The sequence below is a fragment of the Malaclemys terrapin genome, chromosome 2 (assembly GCF_027887155.1).
Source record: "Malaclemys terrapin pileata isolate rMalTer1 chromosome 2, rMalTer1.hap1, whole genome shotgun sequence".
NCBI lineage: Eukaryota > Metazoa > Chordata > Testudines > Emydidae > Malaclemys > Malaclemys terrapin.
Genome location: NC_071506.1, coordinates 61,292,510 through 61,309,790, shown reverse-complemented (window position 1 = coordinate 61,309,790; position 17,281 = coordinate 61,292,510). Strand labels below are relative to the sequence as shown.

Here is a 17,281-nt window from a genome sequence, read left to right as displayed (position 1 = left end):
AAGTTTTTGCATCTGGGTATGTGCACTGGTGCCTCATTCTAGGCAGCCAGACACTTATGCCCTGGCATGATCCACAAAGCAGGGGAAGATAAGCATTCATCTGCAGGGCCCAATCCAGAAGGCATGCTCTGAGGCCACCTAGCAGTTCAGGGCCCATTCAGACTCTCTGGGAGGACATGCTTGTGAGCCCAGTAGTTAGATCACTCCTGCAGGACTATATAGCTCAATTTCCCCCTCTACCTGATTGGAGGGGGCTATGGGGAAAAGAAGGATTTGAACAGTTTATCTCCAACCTCTCCAGAAAGTGGGTTATTCTGATGTAGGTCTTCCTCATGCTCTCCTGTTGAAACTATCCAGGGTGTATAAAGTCATGGGGCCAGAGAGAGAAGAGAATGAGTAATGCTGGTGGTTAGGACACTCCCAGGTGGGTGACCCAGGAGCCAGTTCCCCTAGTCCAGTGAGTATGTATTTATACACAGTAGAACAGCTTCAACCAGAGATTTGAGGAAGACCCATGGCAGACTAGGTCATTCTCAAATGGTTAGGGCACTGAGAGGTGAAAGACCCCTCCTCAGATCTTTTCTCCCTCTGCAGGCAGGAATCAACCCAGGCCTTGCACATACAGGGGGAGTGCTCTGACAACTAGGTTAAGTTAAGGTGGGCAGCAATCCTCCTTATTTCCACCCTTCTCCCTCCCCCCCACCCCCCACTCCAAAAAAATGTGCCTGACTCCAGGCGCGGGGCAGGGCTTAGGAAACATAGCTCTAGTCAGCATCTCTCATTGAGTAGTTCAGGCAGGCAGCTGCCTATCGTGGTGGCTTCCAGGTGTCTAACCTAGACTTTAGGAATCCCAGTGTTTTTCTAGGTGCCTACAAGTTAGGCACTGTAATGCCTATATCCCATTATGAAGCTAGTCCATATTGTTAACCTTGCATTTTGCTTCCTCACACCCACCAAAATCAGGTTAATATTTACCTTCATCTTGCATTGCCTAGGGAAACAGTATCTTAAGGTTTGTAACATGGTTCCTACCTTACTAATTTCATAACCCATGAGAATCAAATTGTCAAATGAGATATTTCAGTTGTAATCACAATTTATTCAACCTATAGCACATGTAACTAACATGATGAAAGTTTACAAAAGGGCGTTTAAATGTTTTGCACTTGTAATGCACAGAGACAAGGCTTAGGGGTCAAAACTGAACTCTGAACCTTCCCTTCCACCAAACAAGTCCAGTTAACTTGTTTGTTTAGATTAGTTAACTGAGGGCTATAATAAAAATTTTAGGCTGGGATTTTCAAAGTACTGAAAGCTGTCCTTCCACTACATCGAAGGCTGGACTGGTGGTTTCAAAGGAAGCTACAGGTGCCCCCCACTCCTGAACCGTAACTCATGTTTTTTTTGCAATCAAATGTAAGGTGCTATTTTTCACACACTCATCTACAACTGAGGAAGGTGCATCATTGGCAAGTGACTTCCTCTATGATCAAACAGCAAATGGGTTCTATGCCTAGAGTCAAGCACAAAACTAACAAAGGCTAGACTTGTATTCCCTGCTTTTACATCCTTCCCCCTCACACAGTGATACATATACAAGCAAGTGTGACAGAGTCAGAGCTAAGCATTAAGTATGAGAGTTCAAATTAAGGAAATTCACTGTGGACCTCACCATACAGAGATACCGCCTTATATCTAAAGATTGGATTTAGCTCTACATGCAAATTTTCCAAAGCTTAGGGGCAACTGGATCTGGTGTTTGGCATTAGCCCAGCAGTTCTCAAACTGTGGGTTGGGACCCCAAAGTGGATTGTGACCCCATTTTAATGGGGTTGCTGGGACCATCGTTAGACTTGCTGGGGTCCAGGCTTCAGCAGCAGGGCTCAGATTACAGTGCTTCCCCCAGCCCAGGGCTGAACCTCTTGCACTTTGCCTCACTCCCTCCCCCCTCAGGGTGCCAGGGCTTGGGGGCCTGCCACACCCAGGGTCATGTAGTAATTTTTTTGTCAGAAGGGGGTTGCAGCTCACTGAAGTATGAGAATCATTAGCTTAGCCCATTGGAAAGTTTGGAATCAAGGTTTTGTTTGGGCCTGTTTCCAGTTTCAAATGGGTAAAAGACTACACTCCTTCTAGAGTTGGAAAAAAGCTTCCCTTAGTACTACTGGAACTTAACAACTTAATTGGGGGGAGATTGGAAAGTAACTGTCTTAGGATAAAAACTGAACAGGAGATTCAGAAAGGGGAAGTAAGGTACTAAGTGTTGTAGCACTTACTTACCTTTTTGGCACTTATTACCATTCACATCCTTGAGTTAAGCACCCAGCTTCTTTATACAATGCATGGGGAGATCTAGGCTGCTAAGAATAGGGTTCACAAAAGCTAGCCTGCTGAGCAAGGAGCTGCCTAAGCCAAATACTAGGAAATGCCAAGGAGAGGGGTGTAGCATAAGACCCACCACTCAAAGGGATTTAGAAGCATAAGTCTTGGCAACAGGGAGCCATCTCCCTCCACTTGGTATTCAGAGTCATGAACCCTCTATGGGAGTTAAGTATGTAAACTGTCCCCCTCACTCACTCACCATGTGGGAGATCCAGGTTGACGTTCCCCCCCCTACTGTGCACCATAGAGAACGGATTAGAACTTGGGTCTCTCACTTCATTGTCCAGTGGCTAGGGTACTTGGCAGAGAAGTATTCTGGGCTCACATTGGTCAGTGAAACCATTCCACTATGTATAAATAACTATTCATTGAATCAGGGGGGTCTCAGCTGAGCACCCTAACCACCAGTTACTCTGAATATTCATTGGGCCAGAGACCAAAGTATATGCAGTGGGGCACCTCCAACAGGAGACACAGAAACCAGCTCCAGAATACCCCAGAGCCCAGGAGTTAGGGCACTTTCCTGGAAGGTGGGAGACCCTATTCCACATCAGACATGGTGGGAATTTGAACCTCAGTCTTCAGCCTCTTAGCATGCTAATCACTGTGATAAAAGTAAAGGCAGAGTGCACCACCTCCTCCAGCATCTTTTGTGCTGGTTTGTGTGCGCTCTAAGCACATCTTCCAGATCAGGCCATGAATGCAAGAGAGGAAGGGACAGAGATGGAAGGTTGCCTGTAACTGAAGGTTCTTTGAGATGTATGGTCTCTCTCTCTCTATTCCAAGGGCTATGCACCAGCACCATGTGCCGGAGTCAGAGCTTTTCAGAGTAGTAGCATTTGTTGATCCATGCATGCGCCCTTGCATTGCCTCGTATTTTCACCTGAGACAACAAAGGGCAGGGTGGACTGACCGCATCTTCAGTTCCTTCTCCTGAACTGAGGAAGGAGGTTGGAAGTGGAATACAGATAGGGACCACATGTCTTGAAGAACTTCCAGTTACAGGTAAGTAACCGCCCCTGCTTCTTTGAGTGATGGTCCTTATTGTATTTCATTGAGGGTGATTAATAAGCAGTACCTAGGTAGGAGGAGAGTGCAAGGAAGATGATGGAACTGTGGAAGGGAGAACTGCTGTGCCAAACAGAATCATGCACTAGAGCATAATGAGCAGAAAAGGTGTGTACTAAACTCTACATGGCCACCTTACATATGTCTGCTAGGGACTCGTCATGAAACACCATGGTACTTAATGCCTGCGCTCTCGTGGAATGGGCTCAGATCCCATCTGGTGGGAACCGTCCTAATAGTTGATAGCAGAGCATAATGGACCCTGAGGCCCACTTTGAGCTTCTCTGGGTGGAGATGGCCTGTTCTTTAATTCTTTCTGCTATAGTCTGGAAGACTTTTGCGAGAGCTTCCTCCTTTGTAGGTAAAAGGTCAAGACCCTCTGGCAAAAAGGGAGTGAAACTGCCTTTCCTCATTCGATGCATGTCGTTTAGGAAAGGAGGTTGGCAAATGTATGGGTTAGTTGAGGTGGAAGCAAGAAACCACTTTCAATAGAAATGGGATGGAAGCGCAGCAAAACTTTATCCTTATGAAATGTGGTGAAAGGGAGGTTTGCCTTCCTGGCTCCCAGTTCGTCAACCCTCCTTGCAGAGGTGATAGCCACCAGGAAGGCAATTTTATGGAAAGAAGAGAAAGGGGGCAGGAGGCCAGGGGTTCACAAAGGGCGAGTTCATTCATGACACAAGGACTAGATTGAGGTCCCACTGAGGAGCGACAGGTTGAATGGGCCTTCCAGAATTGGACAGTTAAAGGGTGGGTAAAAACTGAGAGGGTGAAGAGCGCCAATAGCCACAGTGTTGAGTTGAGAGCGAGTCAAAAGGCCTTCAGATCTCCCAGGCCTCCTGAGCAGGAACTTCCATCAGGACCACAGATGGGAGTTCAACAATTCTGTCTTCCATCGCATCTGCCAAACCTGAGGTCTCCCAGAGGCATACCTCTTTGCTTCTCCATGCAATGCAAAATGTTGCCTTTTCTGCTCCAAGGGAGGAAACAGTCACAATTCATTGGGAGATGCCCTGATAACACCATAGCCCCATATCCTGCCATATGCTTACCCACCTCTACCTCTGATTCTCAAAACCTTACTCAAACTGTGACAAGTAAGAACAATGATTATCCTTGTAGCACTCTCCTGGCCAAGGTAAGTGTGTACTCAAACCTCCTTCTGGCAGTGCTTCTCTGAGTTCATCTCATGAAGGATCTCCTGTCACAGAACTCTGAGACCCTGATCCATCCCAACCCCTTTTTCCTGAACCTGAGCGCATGGTTCCTAGATGATTCTCGAGGATGGCGCTAACCTGTTTGGATAAGATCCAGTCAGTTCTCCTATCAGGAAACCTAGTACTTGCGAAACTTACCTTCAAAAGTGGAAACGCTTCAATTTCTGGTGTTCTCTTCACTATTCTCAAGCATCAGACATTCTGCTCTCCAGAATCCTGTACTTACCTGTTTAATTTGAAGATGAAGTCTATCAATGAGCTCAGTCAGAGTACATTTGGCTGCTATCACAGCCTTCCAGTTGCCTATCGATAGCATCTCAGTTTTTGCACTTCCCACTAGCTCCAAATTCCTCGAGGGCTTACACAACTTGTTTCCCCGGTATGGCCCCTGGCCACCCAGTGGGACCTTAATTTGATTTTCAGTGGCCTGAAGAAACCTTCATTTGAAACAATGACTGCCTGTTTTCTCCTCCACTTCTCCCTTAGACTTGGTTCCATATAGCTATCACTTCAGCTTGAAAAGTGACAGACCCTGCTCTTACGGGAGACTTGCCATTAACCACCTTCTATAAAGACAAGATTATGCTGTGTCCCTATCCTCGCTTCCTCCCTAAGGTCTCTTTGTAATTCCATATTAATCAAGAGATCCATCTATAAGTACTTTACGCAAAGCCTCACGCCTCCAGAGAGGAGGCAGCCTACATACACTAGATGTCAGAAGGACTCTCACCATGTACCTTGACAGAACTAAGGCCTTCCAGGCCTCTCCTAGATTATTTGTATCATTTGCAGAGAGGATGAAGGGACAACCCAATTCCACTCAAAGACAGTCAAAGTGGGGTTTGGGTTGCATTTTACCCTGTTACAAATCTGCTGGGATATAGCCCTCCTCAGAGTAACAGTGCACTCCATTAGAGCCCAATCCGTATCTATAGCTCTACTAAAAGACAATCCCATAACAGAAATCTGTAGGACTGCAACTAGGTCTTTCATCCTTACCTTTGCCAAGCATTACGCCATCTTACCTGCTTCCAGGGATGATACTACTTTTGGCAGTCCTTTGAACAGTCGAACCTCCTCACTGAGTTACTGCCTGGGAGTCTCATACAGTGGAGCACCCATAGGAACATATACTCAGAAAGGTTACTTGCCTTACAGTAATTTGAGTTCTTTGAGGTGTTTTGTCCCTATGGGTGTTCCACCTCCCTGCCCTCTTTCCCCTTTGCTGTGGAGGCTCTACTTCGTGGTCAAAAAGGAACTGAGTGGTGGTGGGTCCAACATGCCTCCTTACATGCCCTCATTGGAGGCACAAGGTGCTGCTGTGTCTGCAGGCCTGCAGAAACTGCTCTGCATTCTCCGGTAGAGAGTACATGGGTGTGCATGCAAGCTATGGTAGAGCATCCATAGGGACAAAACATCTTGAAGAAATCACGTTACTGTAAGGTAAGTAAGCTTTCCTTCCTTTGAATTGCTCAGTGTTGTGTCTCACTTTCAAATAGCTTTTTCGCAAGCACTTTTTAACTCTAATGACTAATCAACAGTGGGCAGAAACAAGGCGAGATTTCAGTGCACATTGAAGGCGAGATTTCAGTGCACATTGTCAGAGATCTCCAGGAAAAAACAGACCTTCCTTAGGTTAAAAAAATACTCTCTCCATTCCCCTTTTAATCATGAAGTAAACAGCAATGCCATTAAAAAATTCTCTTCAGGTCACTCAATGTTGAAAATCAGTGGTTCCTAAACTTTACTGGTTCATATACCACCTTCCTAAAAATTGGTATTTGAAGTACCACATGCAAATTTCACTTAGTGAACATTTACTTCAAGCCTAATAGGCTTAACTGAAGTATTTCTGGACTCTATAGTAAAATAAATGCCTAAGAAAACCTAAAATATTCTATTATAACTAAGGGTGGCCAGAAAACAAAAATCCATTTTGCAAAAAACTTGGTTTTGACATTTGTTTTCAGTCTGATGCAGAATAAAACTGAGACCCTTTGAGGTTTTTCATTGAAAAACATAGATCCCACTCAGTAATAACCATAGCCCAGTGGTTAGAGCACTCAGCAGAGATGTGGGAGACCCATGTTCAAGTCCCTAATCTAAATCAGGCAGAGCAGGAACTTAAACCTGAGTCTCCTGCATATCCCTGGTAAGTGCCCTAACCACTGCGTTATTGGATATTCTGGGGTAGGAATATACTCATTCTGGAATTGATCAGAAATTCCATTGTGAAAGAAACCTTCCCAATGGAAGTTTCATTTAAAAATACATATCCTCAAAATTTTCATTTAGACAAGTCATCATTTTCCAGCTAAAAGCATTTAAAAAAGTTCTTGACCAGCTCTAATTATAACATCCTTTTTAAACATCTCTGGTTTTTAGACAGCACATCACAAAGCAACATGATGAATCAGCCATTATTATGTCTTTCACATTACTCAAATTACAAGAAACAATTAAATATGTCATAAATGATGTGGTGATATATTTTGGTATGTGCCACTGAACTATATTCCATGGCCCAACTTTAACTTGTCTAAAGTACATTCGAAGTTCCTGGTAATTCTTATCTGGATTGTTGTTGAACACAAGCCACAGTTCATTTTGCTTCCCATTTACAAAATGTAAATCAGTGGTCTCCAATCTTTTTATGCCCAAGATCACTTTTTAAATTTAAGGGCAACCCAGGACCTACCCCACCCCTTCCCCAAAGCCCCGCCCCACTCACTCCATCCCCGCCTCTCTCTGTCACTCGCTCTCCCCCCACCCTCACTTTCACCGGGCTGGGGTAGGGGTTTGGGAGGAGATGTGGGCTCTGGGCTGGGGCCGAGGGGTTCGCAGTGTAGGAGGGGGCAGAGGGATGGGGTGCGGGGTGCAAGCTCAGGGAGGGAATTTGGGTGCAGGAGGGGGCTCCGGGCTGAAGCAGAGTGTTGGGGTGCAGGAAGGGGTGCAAGATGTGGGCTCTGGGAGGGAGTTTGGGTGCAGGAGGAGCTCCAGGCTGAGGCAGAGTGTTGGGGTGCAGGAGGGGGTACAGGGTGCTGGCTCTGGGAAGAGGGGTCAGGGCTGGGGGTTGGGGTGCAGGAGGGGGCTTGGGGTGCCGGCTCCAGGAGGGGGCTCAGGGCTGGGAGTTGGGATGCTGTCTCCCGCCGGGCAGCACTTACCTCCGTCGGCTCCCGGTCAGCGGCGCAGCAAGGCTAAGGCAGGCTCCCTGCCTACCCCGGCCCCACACCGCTCCCGGAAGGAGCCAACGCGCCACTGCCCCTCTCTACAAGCACTGCCCCCACAGCTCCACACTTCCGGGAGCGGCGTGGGGCAAGGGCAGGCAGGGAGCCTGTCTTAGTGGCTGCCCCACTGCACCATCGGAGATCGCGATCGACTGGAAGATCCTCTAGGATCGAGCAGTCGATTGCGATCGACCAGTTGATGACCACTGCTTTAAATCAACAACATTTTGAGTAGCAACTGGAGAAAATGAGAAAAGTGCGACTAACAAGAAGTTTGTGTGTGTGTGTGTGTGTGTGTGTGAGAGAAAAAGGGATGGGGGTGGGGTCTATAGTGGGTTTGTTATTTAGACAAAAGGAAATCAATCTTTAACAATTTAGTTAAATGCCATCAGTAGCATGTCCAACATACCTTAGTGGATGATACTGTAACAACCCCTGTAAGAGTGGCGGTGTGGGATCTGGCAGGAGGATCTGTTAAGGCTTTACATTAGAAATGGTGGTTCTAGAATTCAAGACCTGTGCATGTTCTTCCCCAGACCAAGGGAGCGTACAAATGGACAGGTTTCAGAGTAGTAGCCATGTTAGTCTGTATCTGCAAAAAGAACAGGAGTACTTGTGGCACCTTAGAGACTAACAAATTTATAAATTTATAAATTTGTTAGTCTCTAAGGTGCCACAAGTACTCCTGTTCTTTTTACAAATGGACAGTGATTTTAGGGAAATTTAACAAAATGTGGAGAATTTGAAGGGATAACAAGCCACTTTTAACCTAGAGGGAGACAAACACACAAGTTAGGATCATTTTTAAGTGAGCTCTAGTTCTAACTGCAGGCAAAAGTTGCAGAAGTGAGTAAGTTTGACAATTTGCGGGACAAACATTTTAAAATACATATAATGGGGTTAAAATAAGGTTTTATAATGGAAGTTAATTGCAAGCTTAACTACTTCTCCATAATAACAGACTCAAATGTACAAGAGCATAATGTGAAAAGTTATTTTTTATTCATCAAAAGTTAAGAGCAACAAGCACATATTAAAATGAGTATGGTAAAGCCTTTACAAGTGGCTTTACACTGAAGCTCTCTCCCAAAAATGGCTGTTGCAACAAACTGTAAACAGAATTAATAAACAGTCTTTTACAGAAATAACACGGGAAATACAAATGAACTAAAAGAAAGCACCGGTTTCTCTTAAACTCTATAACAGTTGTGCTTACTGTACTTAAAACAATGTAAAACAGATTACAAAAATGGAATGTTTGAAGTTTAAAATTAGTCCTTAAATTTTATCCTTAAAAACATTTCTCCTTTTCACATCAAAAACCCGTAAATGGGTAATGTTTCAGTAGAGGGAGGAATAAGTAAACAATGCACTTTTTTTCAATCAAAAACAAATTTGGTCACTTAGCTTTGTGCATAGTTTAAGGCATCTGTAGCAATTTGTTACAGTTCCCTCCAATGTGGCTGTTCATTACACTGTCACATTCTAAAAGAATAAATAAAAAATGTTGCAGTTGAAACCCTTCCCACTCCCTCCCCACATAACCCCAAACACTCTCACACCCACACGTACATACACACTGCAGCGAAAGGGGCATTTGTACCCTTGTTCGGAAGGACACAGTTCCCATCCCACTTTATTTCAGATTGGCAAATACCCTGAGTTGAATATGGTGTTTATAGACATTCTACCTTTTTCTTGCATATGCAGTTCAAATGTACAATAGTGAAAACAACATGCAACATTTTCACTGCAGAATTGCAACACAGTTAGGGACAGTGTTCCCCCCACCCACCCCCTACTCTGCAAATTCAGAAGCATTTTCAAAAACTGCATTCCCATACAGCACTGGAGTAAAGCTTGGCTGTGCTCTATGATGAACGCTCAGTTCCCAGTGCACAAACAAAATAATGACAAATGGAGTCTTTTCTGGCATCCAAAGGAAAAAATGCTGCAGTCTCAAATTTGACCTTTTCTTTTCTTTTTCTAAAAGAAAACCCAAAGTTAGTGGTTCTTTCACAGCCATGCGTAAAGATAAGTCTGGAACCAATAGTTTCAGAGTACATTTGTAAACATCAAGTCTTGCCAGAGGCAGCAGAGGATGGGCACTTCACATTTCCATATTTTAAACAAGGACTGAATGGAAGGTATGCTTTGAACATGTTTATGTAAGACTTGCTAAATCCCAAGAAAATGGAATAGTTCATATCAAGTCTCAGTTCTGAAGACCTTATTTCAAACTTTTTAAAAAAAACCATGTGGCACCTTGTATTGTTCCTTCAAGATTCAGTCACTGCTGTGCTTTGCATATTCAAGGTTCCAAACAAAAGCCAACTGAGGCATATGCATATTGCTCTATGTTCCAATCTTGTAAATAAAAATTGGGTTCAAGTGATCTGTAAAGGAAAACTTGGAAATAAATAATGCTGGCATCATTTACACTGAACCTTGAGCAGTCATAACAAGTTTTTCCTCAAACCCCCTTGTGCAGATACCTACGTAAGAGGCAATTTTGTCATGCAGATTCTGGGGTCAAGACAATCGAGTTTCCTGAGGTAATACATCTGAGTCCATTTCCTCAAATGCAGGATCAGTATCATCACCACTGCTCGACTGTTCTCTTTGCAGTCCCTTCCAACTAGCTTTATTCAGTCCCAGATGACCAAGCATCGTCTGTGATAACCTGGTATTTGAAAACCGGGCCCACTCTGAAAATAATGGCTCCACTAAGTAGGTCATAAAACCTTTAAAGAAGAAAGCTTTAGATTAAAAACAGGAAAGAATATGCATTTTTAATGTAAAGGTTTTAAAGGATTTAGGAAGTGCTATAAAAGATTAACAATGCATTAGCAACTCTTCTCCAACTTGTACCTAAAAAGCGTCATCTTTCAATATTTCTAACACTATGGCACTTTATTAAAATATAGAAGTGTAATCTATAGAAATGTTACAGGTTTGACAGTCAAAAGGATAGCATAATATCGTATTAAGAAGTAGCTGATGAATCTCATTTGTTCCCTTTTGGGGCAGTGGAGAAATAAAGGGAAAAAACTGTTGGAGAGGAGAAAAAGGAGGAAATCAACCATCAGATTTGAATTAAGCCACATAAACTAGACTAAAAAGCCTGAAAGTCTAACAGACACAAGCTCATATATAATAAATTATCCTACAAACAAGTTGAGTTGTGTTACAAAGAAAATACACATTCAAATTCCCTCGGCATCACTAGACCAGTTAAGTGTATTGAAGTATGACCAGGCAAATTTGTGTCTAATTCAAGGCAACGATCACTAATGGCCTCCACAATTTAAAGGGCTCCCAGTGTTGTGCAGCAAATGATAGCTTGAAATAAGCAACTGCCCTATATACACACACACACAACAGTATTTTGTCTATGTCTAAGATTTTTAAGGGTATTCAGGTGCCTAACTCCCATTGATTTCAATGGCTGTGAGATGCCTAAATACCTTTAAAAATCTGGCTCTATATAGGCAAACAAAAATTTAAAGATAAGGTTGCCAGAACTATACTTTTGCCTTATTTAAAAAAATATATATATATTTTTAAAAAAATCAAAATTATGGTCAGCTATTCAGCAATCTGATTGGTTATAATTGATGTAATTTAGTATAATTTGTGAGAACCAAAGTCACAATTTTTTTTACATTTCCAATTTTATATGAAATAAAAAAATTCAAATTATGACTGAGGTTAAAATTTATTTATCTGCTTAATATAGTAGAACATAATTTTTCATTCATTCCCATTCAATCTATACGAAAAGAAAACTTTTTTTGAAAAAAGTCAATGTTTATTAATGGGAAAATCCTTTCACTTCTGTCTCTGGTATAAATCTAGCCCAGGCTGGCAGTGATCAAAAATAATCTAACAGCTGTCCATTGGCCTACATGAAATTTTGTGCTTTAAGACTATCTTTAAACCAGTTCCCAGTGAATAGGTGTCCACATTCCAAAAGGCTAAGTCAACTGGCAGCTTCACTAGAGGCACCAAGGACTGAATGGGTAGGTGAATGAAATGTCCTCTAACTCTGGAGTTTGTCATTCCAGGTTAGGATTAAGGCACATTGGAGAAGTAGTATGGGAAAGGCTGCATTGCTGCTGCCTATTCTGTACCTGCTCTATGGATACAGGACTTCAGTCTCCAGGACTATCAATCGAGCACCTTTCACGAGTACTAAATTCAAAGGAAAAATTTTAAAGCAAAGAAAAAAATTGCTCGTGGTGAAGGAGCATTGCCAAATGAACACAAAAAAGAAGACAAATAAAGTGCAAATTTTAAGATTTATAGGCAAAGATAGCTTTCCTTCCTCTAAAAATTGTCATTAAAGGGAACCACTGAAAGATTTTAAACTGTTCATATACATATATTTGTAGTTACCAATCTGGATGTTGGCAATGGTTTCTGACTGTCGATCACACAGTGGACTCACACCCAAGTGATATTTTTTTTCAACATCTCCTAAAGAGAGAAAAGACGGTTACTCACCGTTGTAACTGTTGTTCTTCGAGATGTGTTGCTCATATCCATTCATTAGGTGTGTGCGCGCCGCGTGCACGATCGTCGGAAGATTTTCTACCCTAGCAACACCGGCGGGTTGGCTGTGGAGCCCCCTAGAGTGGCGCCTTCATGGCGCTGAATATATACCCCAGCCGACCCGGCGCCCCCTCAGTTCCTTCTTGCCGGCTACTCCGACAGTGGGGACGGGGGGCGGGTTTGGAATGGATATGAGCAACACATCTCGAAGAACAACAGTTACAACGGTGAGTAACCGTCTTTTCTTCTTCGAGTGCTTGCTCATATCCATTCCATTAGGTGACTCCCAAGCCCAACTTAGGTGGTGGGGTCGGAGTGAGACATTGCTGTGTGCAAAACCGCTGATCCAAAAGCAGCATCGTCTCTGGACTGCTGCACTAGTGCATAGTGAGCTGTAAATGTGTGGACTGATGACCAAACCGCTGCTCTACAAATGTCCTGGATCGGAACTTGTGCCAGGAAAGCCGTCGAGGAAGCCTGGGCCCTCGTGGAGTGAGCGGTGAGGTGCGGTGCTGAGACACCTGCCAGGTCATAGCAAGTCCGGATGCAAGACGTAATCCAGGAGGATAGGCGTTGTGAGGAGACCGGTGAGCCTTTCATTCGGTCGGCCACTGCAACGAAGAGTTGCGTCGTCTTTCTAAAGTGCTTTGTGCGGTCAATATAGAAGGCCAGGGCCCTTCGTACGTCCAGGGAATGCAAACGTTGATCCTGGCGAGTGGCATGTGGTTTGGGATGAAAGACCGGGAGAAAGATGTCCTGGTTGATGTGAAAAGGAGAAACCACCTTAGGGAGAAAGGCAGGATGTGGACGAAGCTGCACTTTATCCTTATGGAAAACTGTATAAGGGGGCTCGGATGTAAGCGCCCTGAGTTCAGAAACGCGCCTTGCTGAGGTGATGGCTACAAGGAAGGCTGTCTTCCAGGATAGGTACAAAAGTGAACAGGTGGCCAGTGGCTCGAATGGAGGACCTGTGAGCTTGGAGAGAACCAGGTTGAGGTCCCACGTCTGAACGGGCTGACGTTGTTGTGGGTACATCCGGTCTAAGCCCTTGAGGAATCTAACGACCATCGGGTTAGAGAATACCGAGGACGCGAGTTCCCCTGGGTGAAAGGCTGATATAGCGGCCAGGTGAACTCTAATTGAAGATATCGCCAACCCCTGCTGTTTTAGGGAGAGGAGATATTCCAAAATGAGAGGAATGGGTGCCTGCAACGGGGACATGGCTCGTTGTTCGCACCAACAGGAGAACCGCTTCCACTTGGCCAGGTACGTGGTGCGTGTTGAGGGCTTCCTACTGCTCAGCAGAATCTGTTGGACAGAGTGTGAGCATTGCTGCTCTGCCTGGGTGAACCATGGAGCAGCCACGCCGTGAGGTGGAGTGATTGCAGGTCGGGGTGACGCAGCCGGCCGTGGTCCTGAGAGATGAGATCCGGACACAACGGAAGCGGGATCGGTGTCTGAACCGAGAGTTCCAACAGTGTGGTGTACCAATGTTGTCTCGGCCACGCTGGAGCGACCAGAATTACCTGTGCCTGGTCTCTGCGCAATTTTAACAGTACCTTGTGGACCAGAGGAAACGGAGGGAAGGCATAAAACAGGTGGTCTTTCCAGGGAAGGAGAAACGCATCCGAGAGGGAGCCCGGAGCTCGACCTTGTAGGGAGCAGAACACGTGGCACTTCCTGTTGTCTCGAGATGCAAACAGGTCTATCTGGGGAAACCCCCACCTCCGGAAGATGGAATGTATGATGTCCGGACGGATAGACCACTCGTGCGTCTGGAAGGACCTGCTGAGTCGGTCCGCTAGAGTGTTCTGGACTCCAGGGAGGAACGATGCCGTGAGATGGATTGAGTGGGCGATGCAGAAGTCCCACAGGCGAATGGCCTCTTGGCATAGAATTGATGAACGTGCTCCTCCTTGCTTGTTGATGTAAAACATGGCCGTGGTGTTGTCGATGAGAACTAACACACATCGGCCACGTAGGAGGTTGAGAAATGCCTGGCACGCCAGGCGCACCGCCATCAGTTCCCGAACATTGATGTGCAGGGCTAGCTGGGGTGCAGTCCACAGGCCCTGGGTATGGTGTTCGTTGAGATGGGCGCCCCAACCCAGAGATGAAGCGTCTGTGACCAGGTGCAGAGAGGGTTGTGGGGCGTGAAATGGCATCCCCTCGCAGACCACATTGTGATCTAGCCACCAGGTGAGGGAGGTCAGGACCGAGATCGGGACCGTGACCACCATGTTCAGGCTGTCCCGATTTGGTCGATATATTGACGACACCCAGGTCTGGAGTGGGCGAAGCCGAAGTCTGGCATGCCTGGTTACGTACGTGCAGGAGGCCATGTGACCCAGCAGGGTAAGGCACGACCTCACCGTGGTAGTTGGGAACGCCTGGAGCCCTTGAATGAGGCTCGTGATGGTGCCAAATCGGTTGTCTGGCAGGGTGGCTTGTGCACGTCTGGAGTCTAGAACTGCGCCTATGAATTCTATTCTCTGGGTAGGTTCTAGAGTGGATTTGTCCTTGTTGAGTAGGATGCCCAACTCGTTGAATGTGTGCACTATTATGTGGACGTGAGCTTGAACTTGCTCCTTGGTGCGACCGCGTACCAGCCAGTCGTCTAGGTACGGGAACACCTGTATCCCCTGCCGACGAAGGTACGCTGCCACGACAGCCATACATTTCGTGAACACTCTTGGGGCCGAGGATAGGCCGAATGGAAGGACTGCAAATTGGTAGTGCACCATGTTTACCACGAATCGCAGGAAGCGTCTGTGAGGTGGGTAAATTGAGATGTGAAAGTATGCGTCTTTCATGTCGAGGGCGGCGAACCAGTCTCCAGGATCGAGGGAAGGGATAATGGCCCCCAAAGAGACCATGCGGAACTTCAACTTTACTACGAATTTGTTGAGTCCGCGCAAGTCCAAGATGGGCCGCAGGCCTCCTTTGGACTTGGGGATCAGGAAGTAACGGGAATAAAATCCCCTGCCCCTTAACTCTACTGGAACCTCCTCTATGGCCCCCATAGCAAGGAGCGTGGAAACCTCCTGTATAAGAAGTTGCTCGTGAGAAGGGTCCCTGAAGAGGGACGGGGAAGGGGGGTGAGAGGGGGGGATAGAAGAAAAATGGATAGTGTATCCCCTCTCCACTGTGCGGAGGACCCAACGGTCCGAAGTTATAAGGGACCAAGCACGGTGGAAGTGGGAGAGACGATCCCGAAAGGAGGGGGCTGGATCCTGGGGGATGACTGGGGCGCCGTCCTCGACCGCACCTTCAAAAGTTCTGCCTGGGGCCTGAAGGTGGTCTAGGTGGCCCTTGGTTCTGGCCGGGTTGAGGGCCGGCCCACCTTCTTCTACCACCTCGCCCTCGCCTCCGGGTCGAGTCCTGTCTCTGACGAGGCGGGGGGGGGTAGAAGCGCTGAGGCTGCGGCCTAAATGGCCTGCGCTGAGGGCCCACAACATGCATCCCCAGGGAGCGCATGATTGTTCTCGAGTCCTTGAGGCTCTGCAGGCGAGAGTCCGTCTTGTCCGAGAACAATCCATGTCCCTCAAAGGGCAGATCCTGTAGGGTTTGCTGTAGCTCCGGAGGCAAACCCGAAACTTGAAGCCAGGAGATCCTCCGCATAGCGATACCCGAAGCCAGGGTCCTCGCAGCTGAGTCTGCTATGTCCAAGGAGGCCTGCAAGGAGGTCCGAGCCACCTTCTTACCCTCCTCTACCATGGCTCCAAACTCTTCCCTGGACTCTTGGGGAATCAACTCCTTAAACTTCCCCATAGAGTTCCAGAAGTTAAAATTGTAACGGCTCAATAGCGCCTGTTGGTTCGCCGCTCTAAGTTGCAGCCCTCCGGCTGAGTAAACCTTACGGCCAAACAAATCGAGCCGCTTAGCCTCTTTTGATTTAGGCGCTGCAGCCTGCTGGCTGTGGCGCTCTCGTGCGTTCACTGATTCCACCACCAGTGAACACGGTTGGGGGTGGGTATACAAGTACCCGTAGTCCTTAGACGGGACAAAGTACTTCCTTTCCACCCCTCTCGCTGTGGGTGGGATAGAGGCAGGAGTTTGCCATATCGTATCCGCATTGGTTTGTATCGTGCGGATCAGGGGTAGCGCCACCCTCGATGGGGCATCCGCTCCGAGGATGTTCACGATAGGGTCCTGTACTTCCACTATCTCCTCCGCCTGCAGGTCCATATTACGGGCCATCCTACGCAGGAGATCCTGGTGAGCCCGAAGATCTATCGGAGGGGGACCCGTACATGAAGTGCCCGCCACTGCCTCATCCGGAGAGGAGGAGGAAGACGCCTCCGGTGGTACTGGATCCAAGGGGGGGTCCTGATCCCCTTGCTCTTGGGCCGGAGCATCACCTGTACTCGGGTCTATGGTGTCAGGTGGCGTGGACACGGAAGCTTCCATGCACCCTGGCGGAGGCCGAGAGATGGTGGATTCTGGGGCCCTTCTAACCGAGTGACCCGAGCGAGAGGTCGATGGTATTGGAGCCCCTTGCTCCTGGTGGTACGCCCACGGGGTCCAAAATGACCAGTGAGATGGTCCATGAGAGTGGTCCTCTGCCATCTCCTGCCAATGGCCCAAGTTCCGTTCCTCGGCTTGCCCTTGAGGGGGGTATGCCGATCTCGACAGGTCCTCCGAGGAGCGAGACACCGATCTTGACGGCCATGGCGGTGCCAAGAGAGATGAAACGATCTCCGTGGGCTGCGGTGCCGCACGGTACCGGTCCGGAGATGATCTATCTCTGCGCGGTGCCGGCGAACGGTGCCGGGACCGCGATCGGTGCCGATGACCTCGTCGGTGCCGGGAGCCGGATCTGGACCTCGACGAGGA

At 46.9% G+C, this 17,281-nt stretch overlaps 2 protein-coding genes across 5 annotated transcripts in view; one reads left to right on the top strand and one right to left on the bottom strand.

Annotated features, from left to right (window-relative positions):
- Window positions 1–17,281, top strand: part of MTFR1 (mitochondrial fission regulator 1) — a 76,699-nt gene that overhangs the window by 37,386 nt on the left and 22,032 nt on the right. The window lies entirely within an intron of this gene.
- The window catches only part of PDE7A (phosphodiesterase 7A), a 147,419-nt gene continuing 139,009 nt past the window's right edge, over window positions 8,872–17,281 (bottom strand). For 2 of the 4 annotated variants that reach the window (XM_054021090.1, XM_054021092.1), the window contains 2 exons: window positions 12,290–12,370; window positions 8,872–10,635 (listed from right to left, as the gene is read on the bottom strand). In XM_054021090.1, coding sequence (XP_053877065.1) covers window positions 10,424–10,635; window positions 12,290–12,370 — 293 coding nt within the window. In that variant the 3' untranslated portion in view covers window positions 8,872–10,423. Of the gene's footprint in view, window positions 10,636–12,024; window positions 12,086–12,289; window positions 12,371–17,281 lie in introns of all 4 variants that reach the window. The other 2 variants (XM_054021091.1, XM_054021093.1) reach the window with 2 other exon arrangements.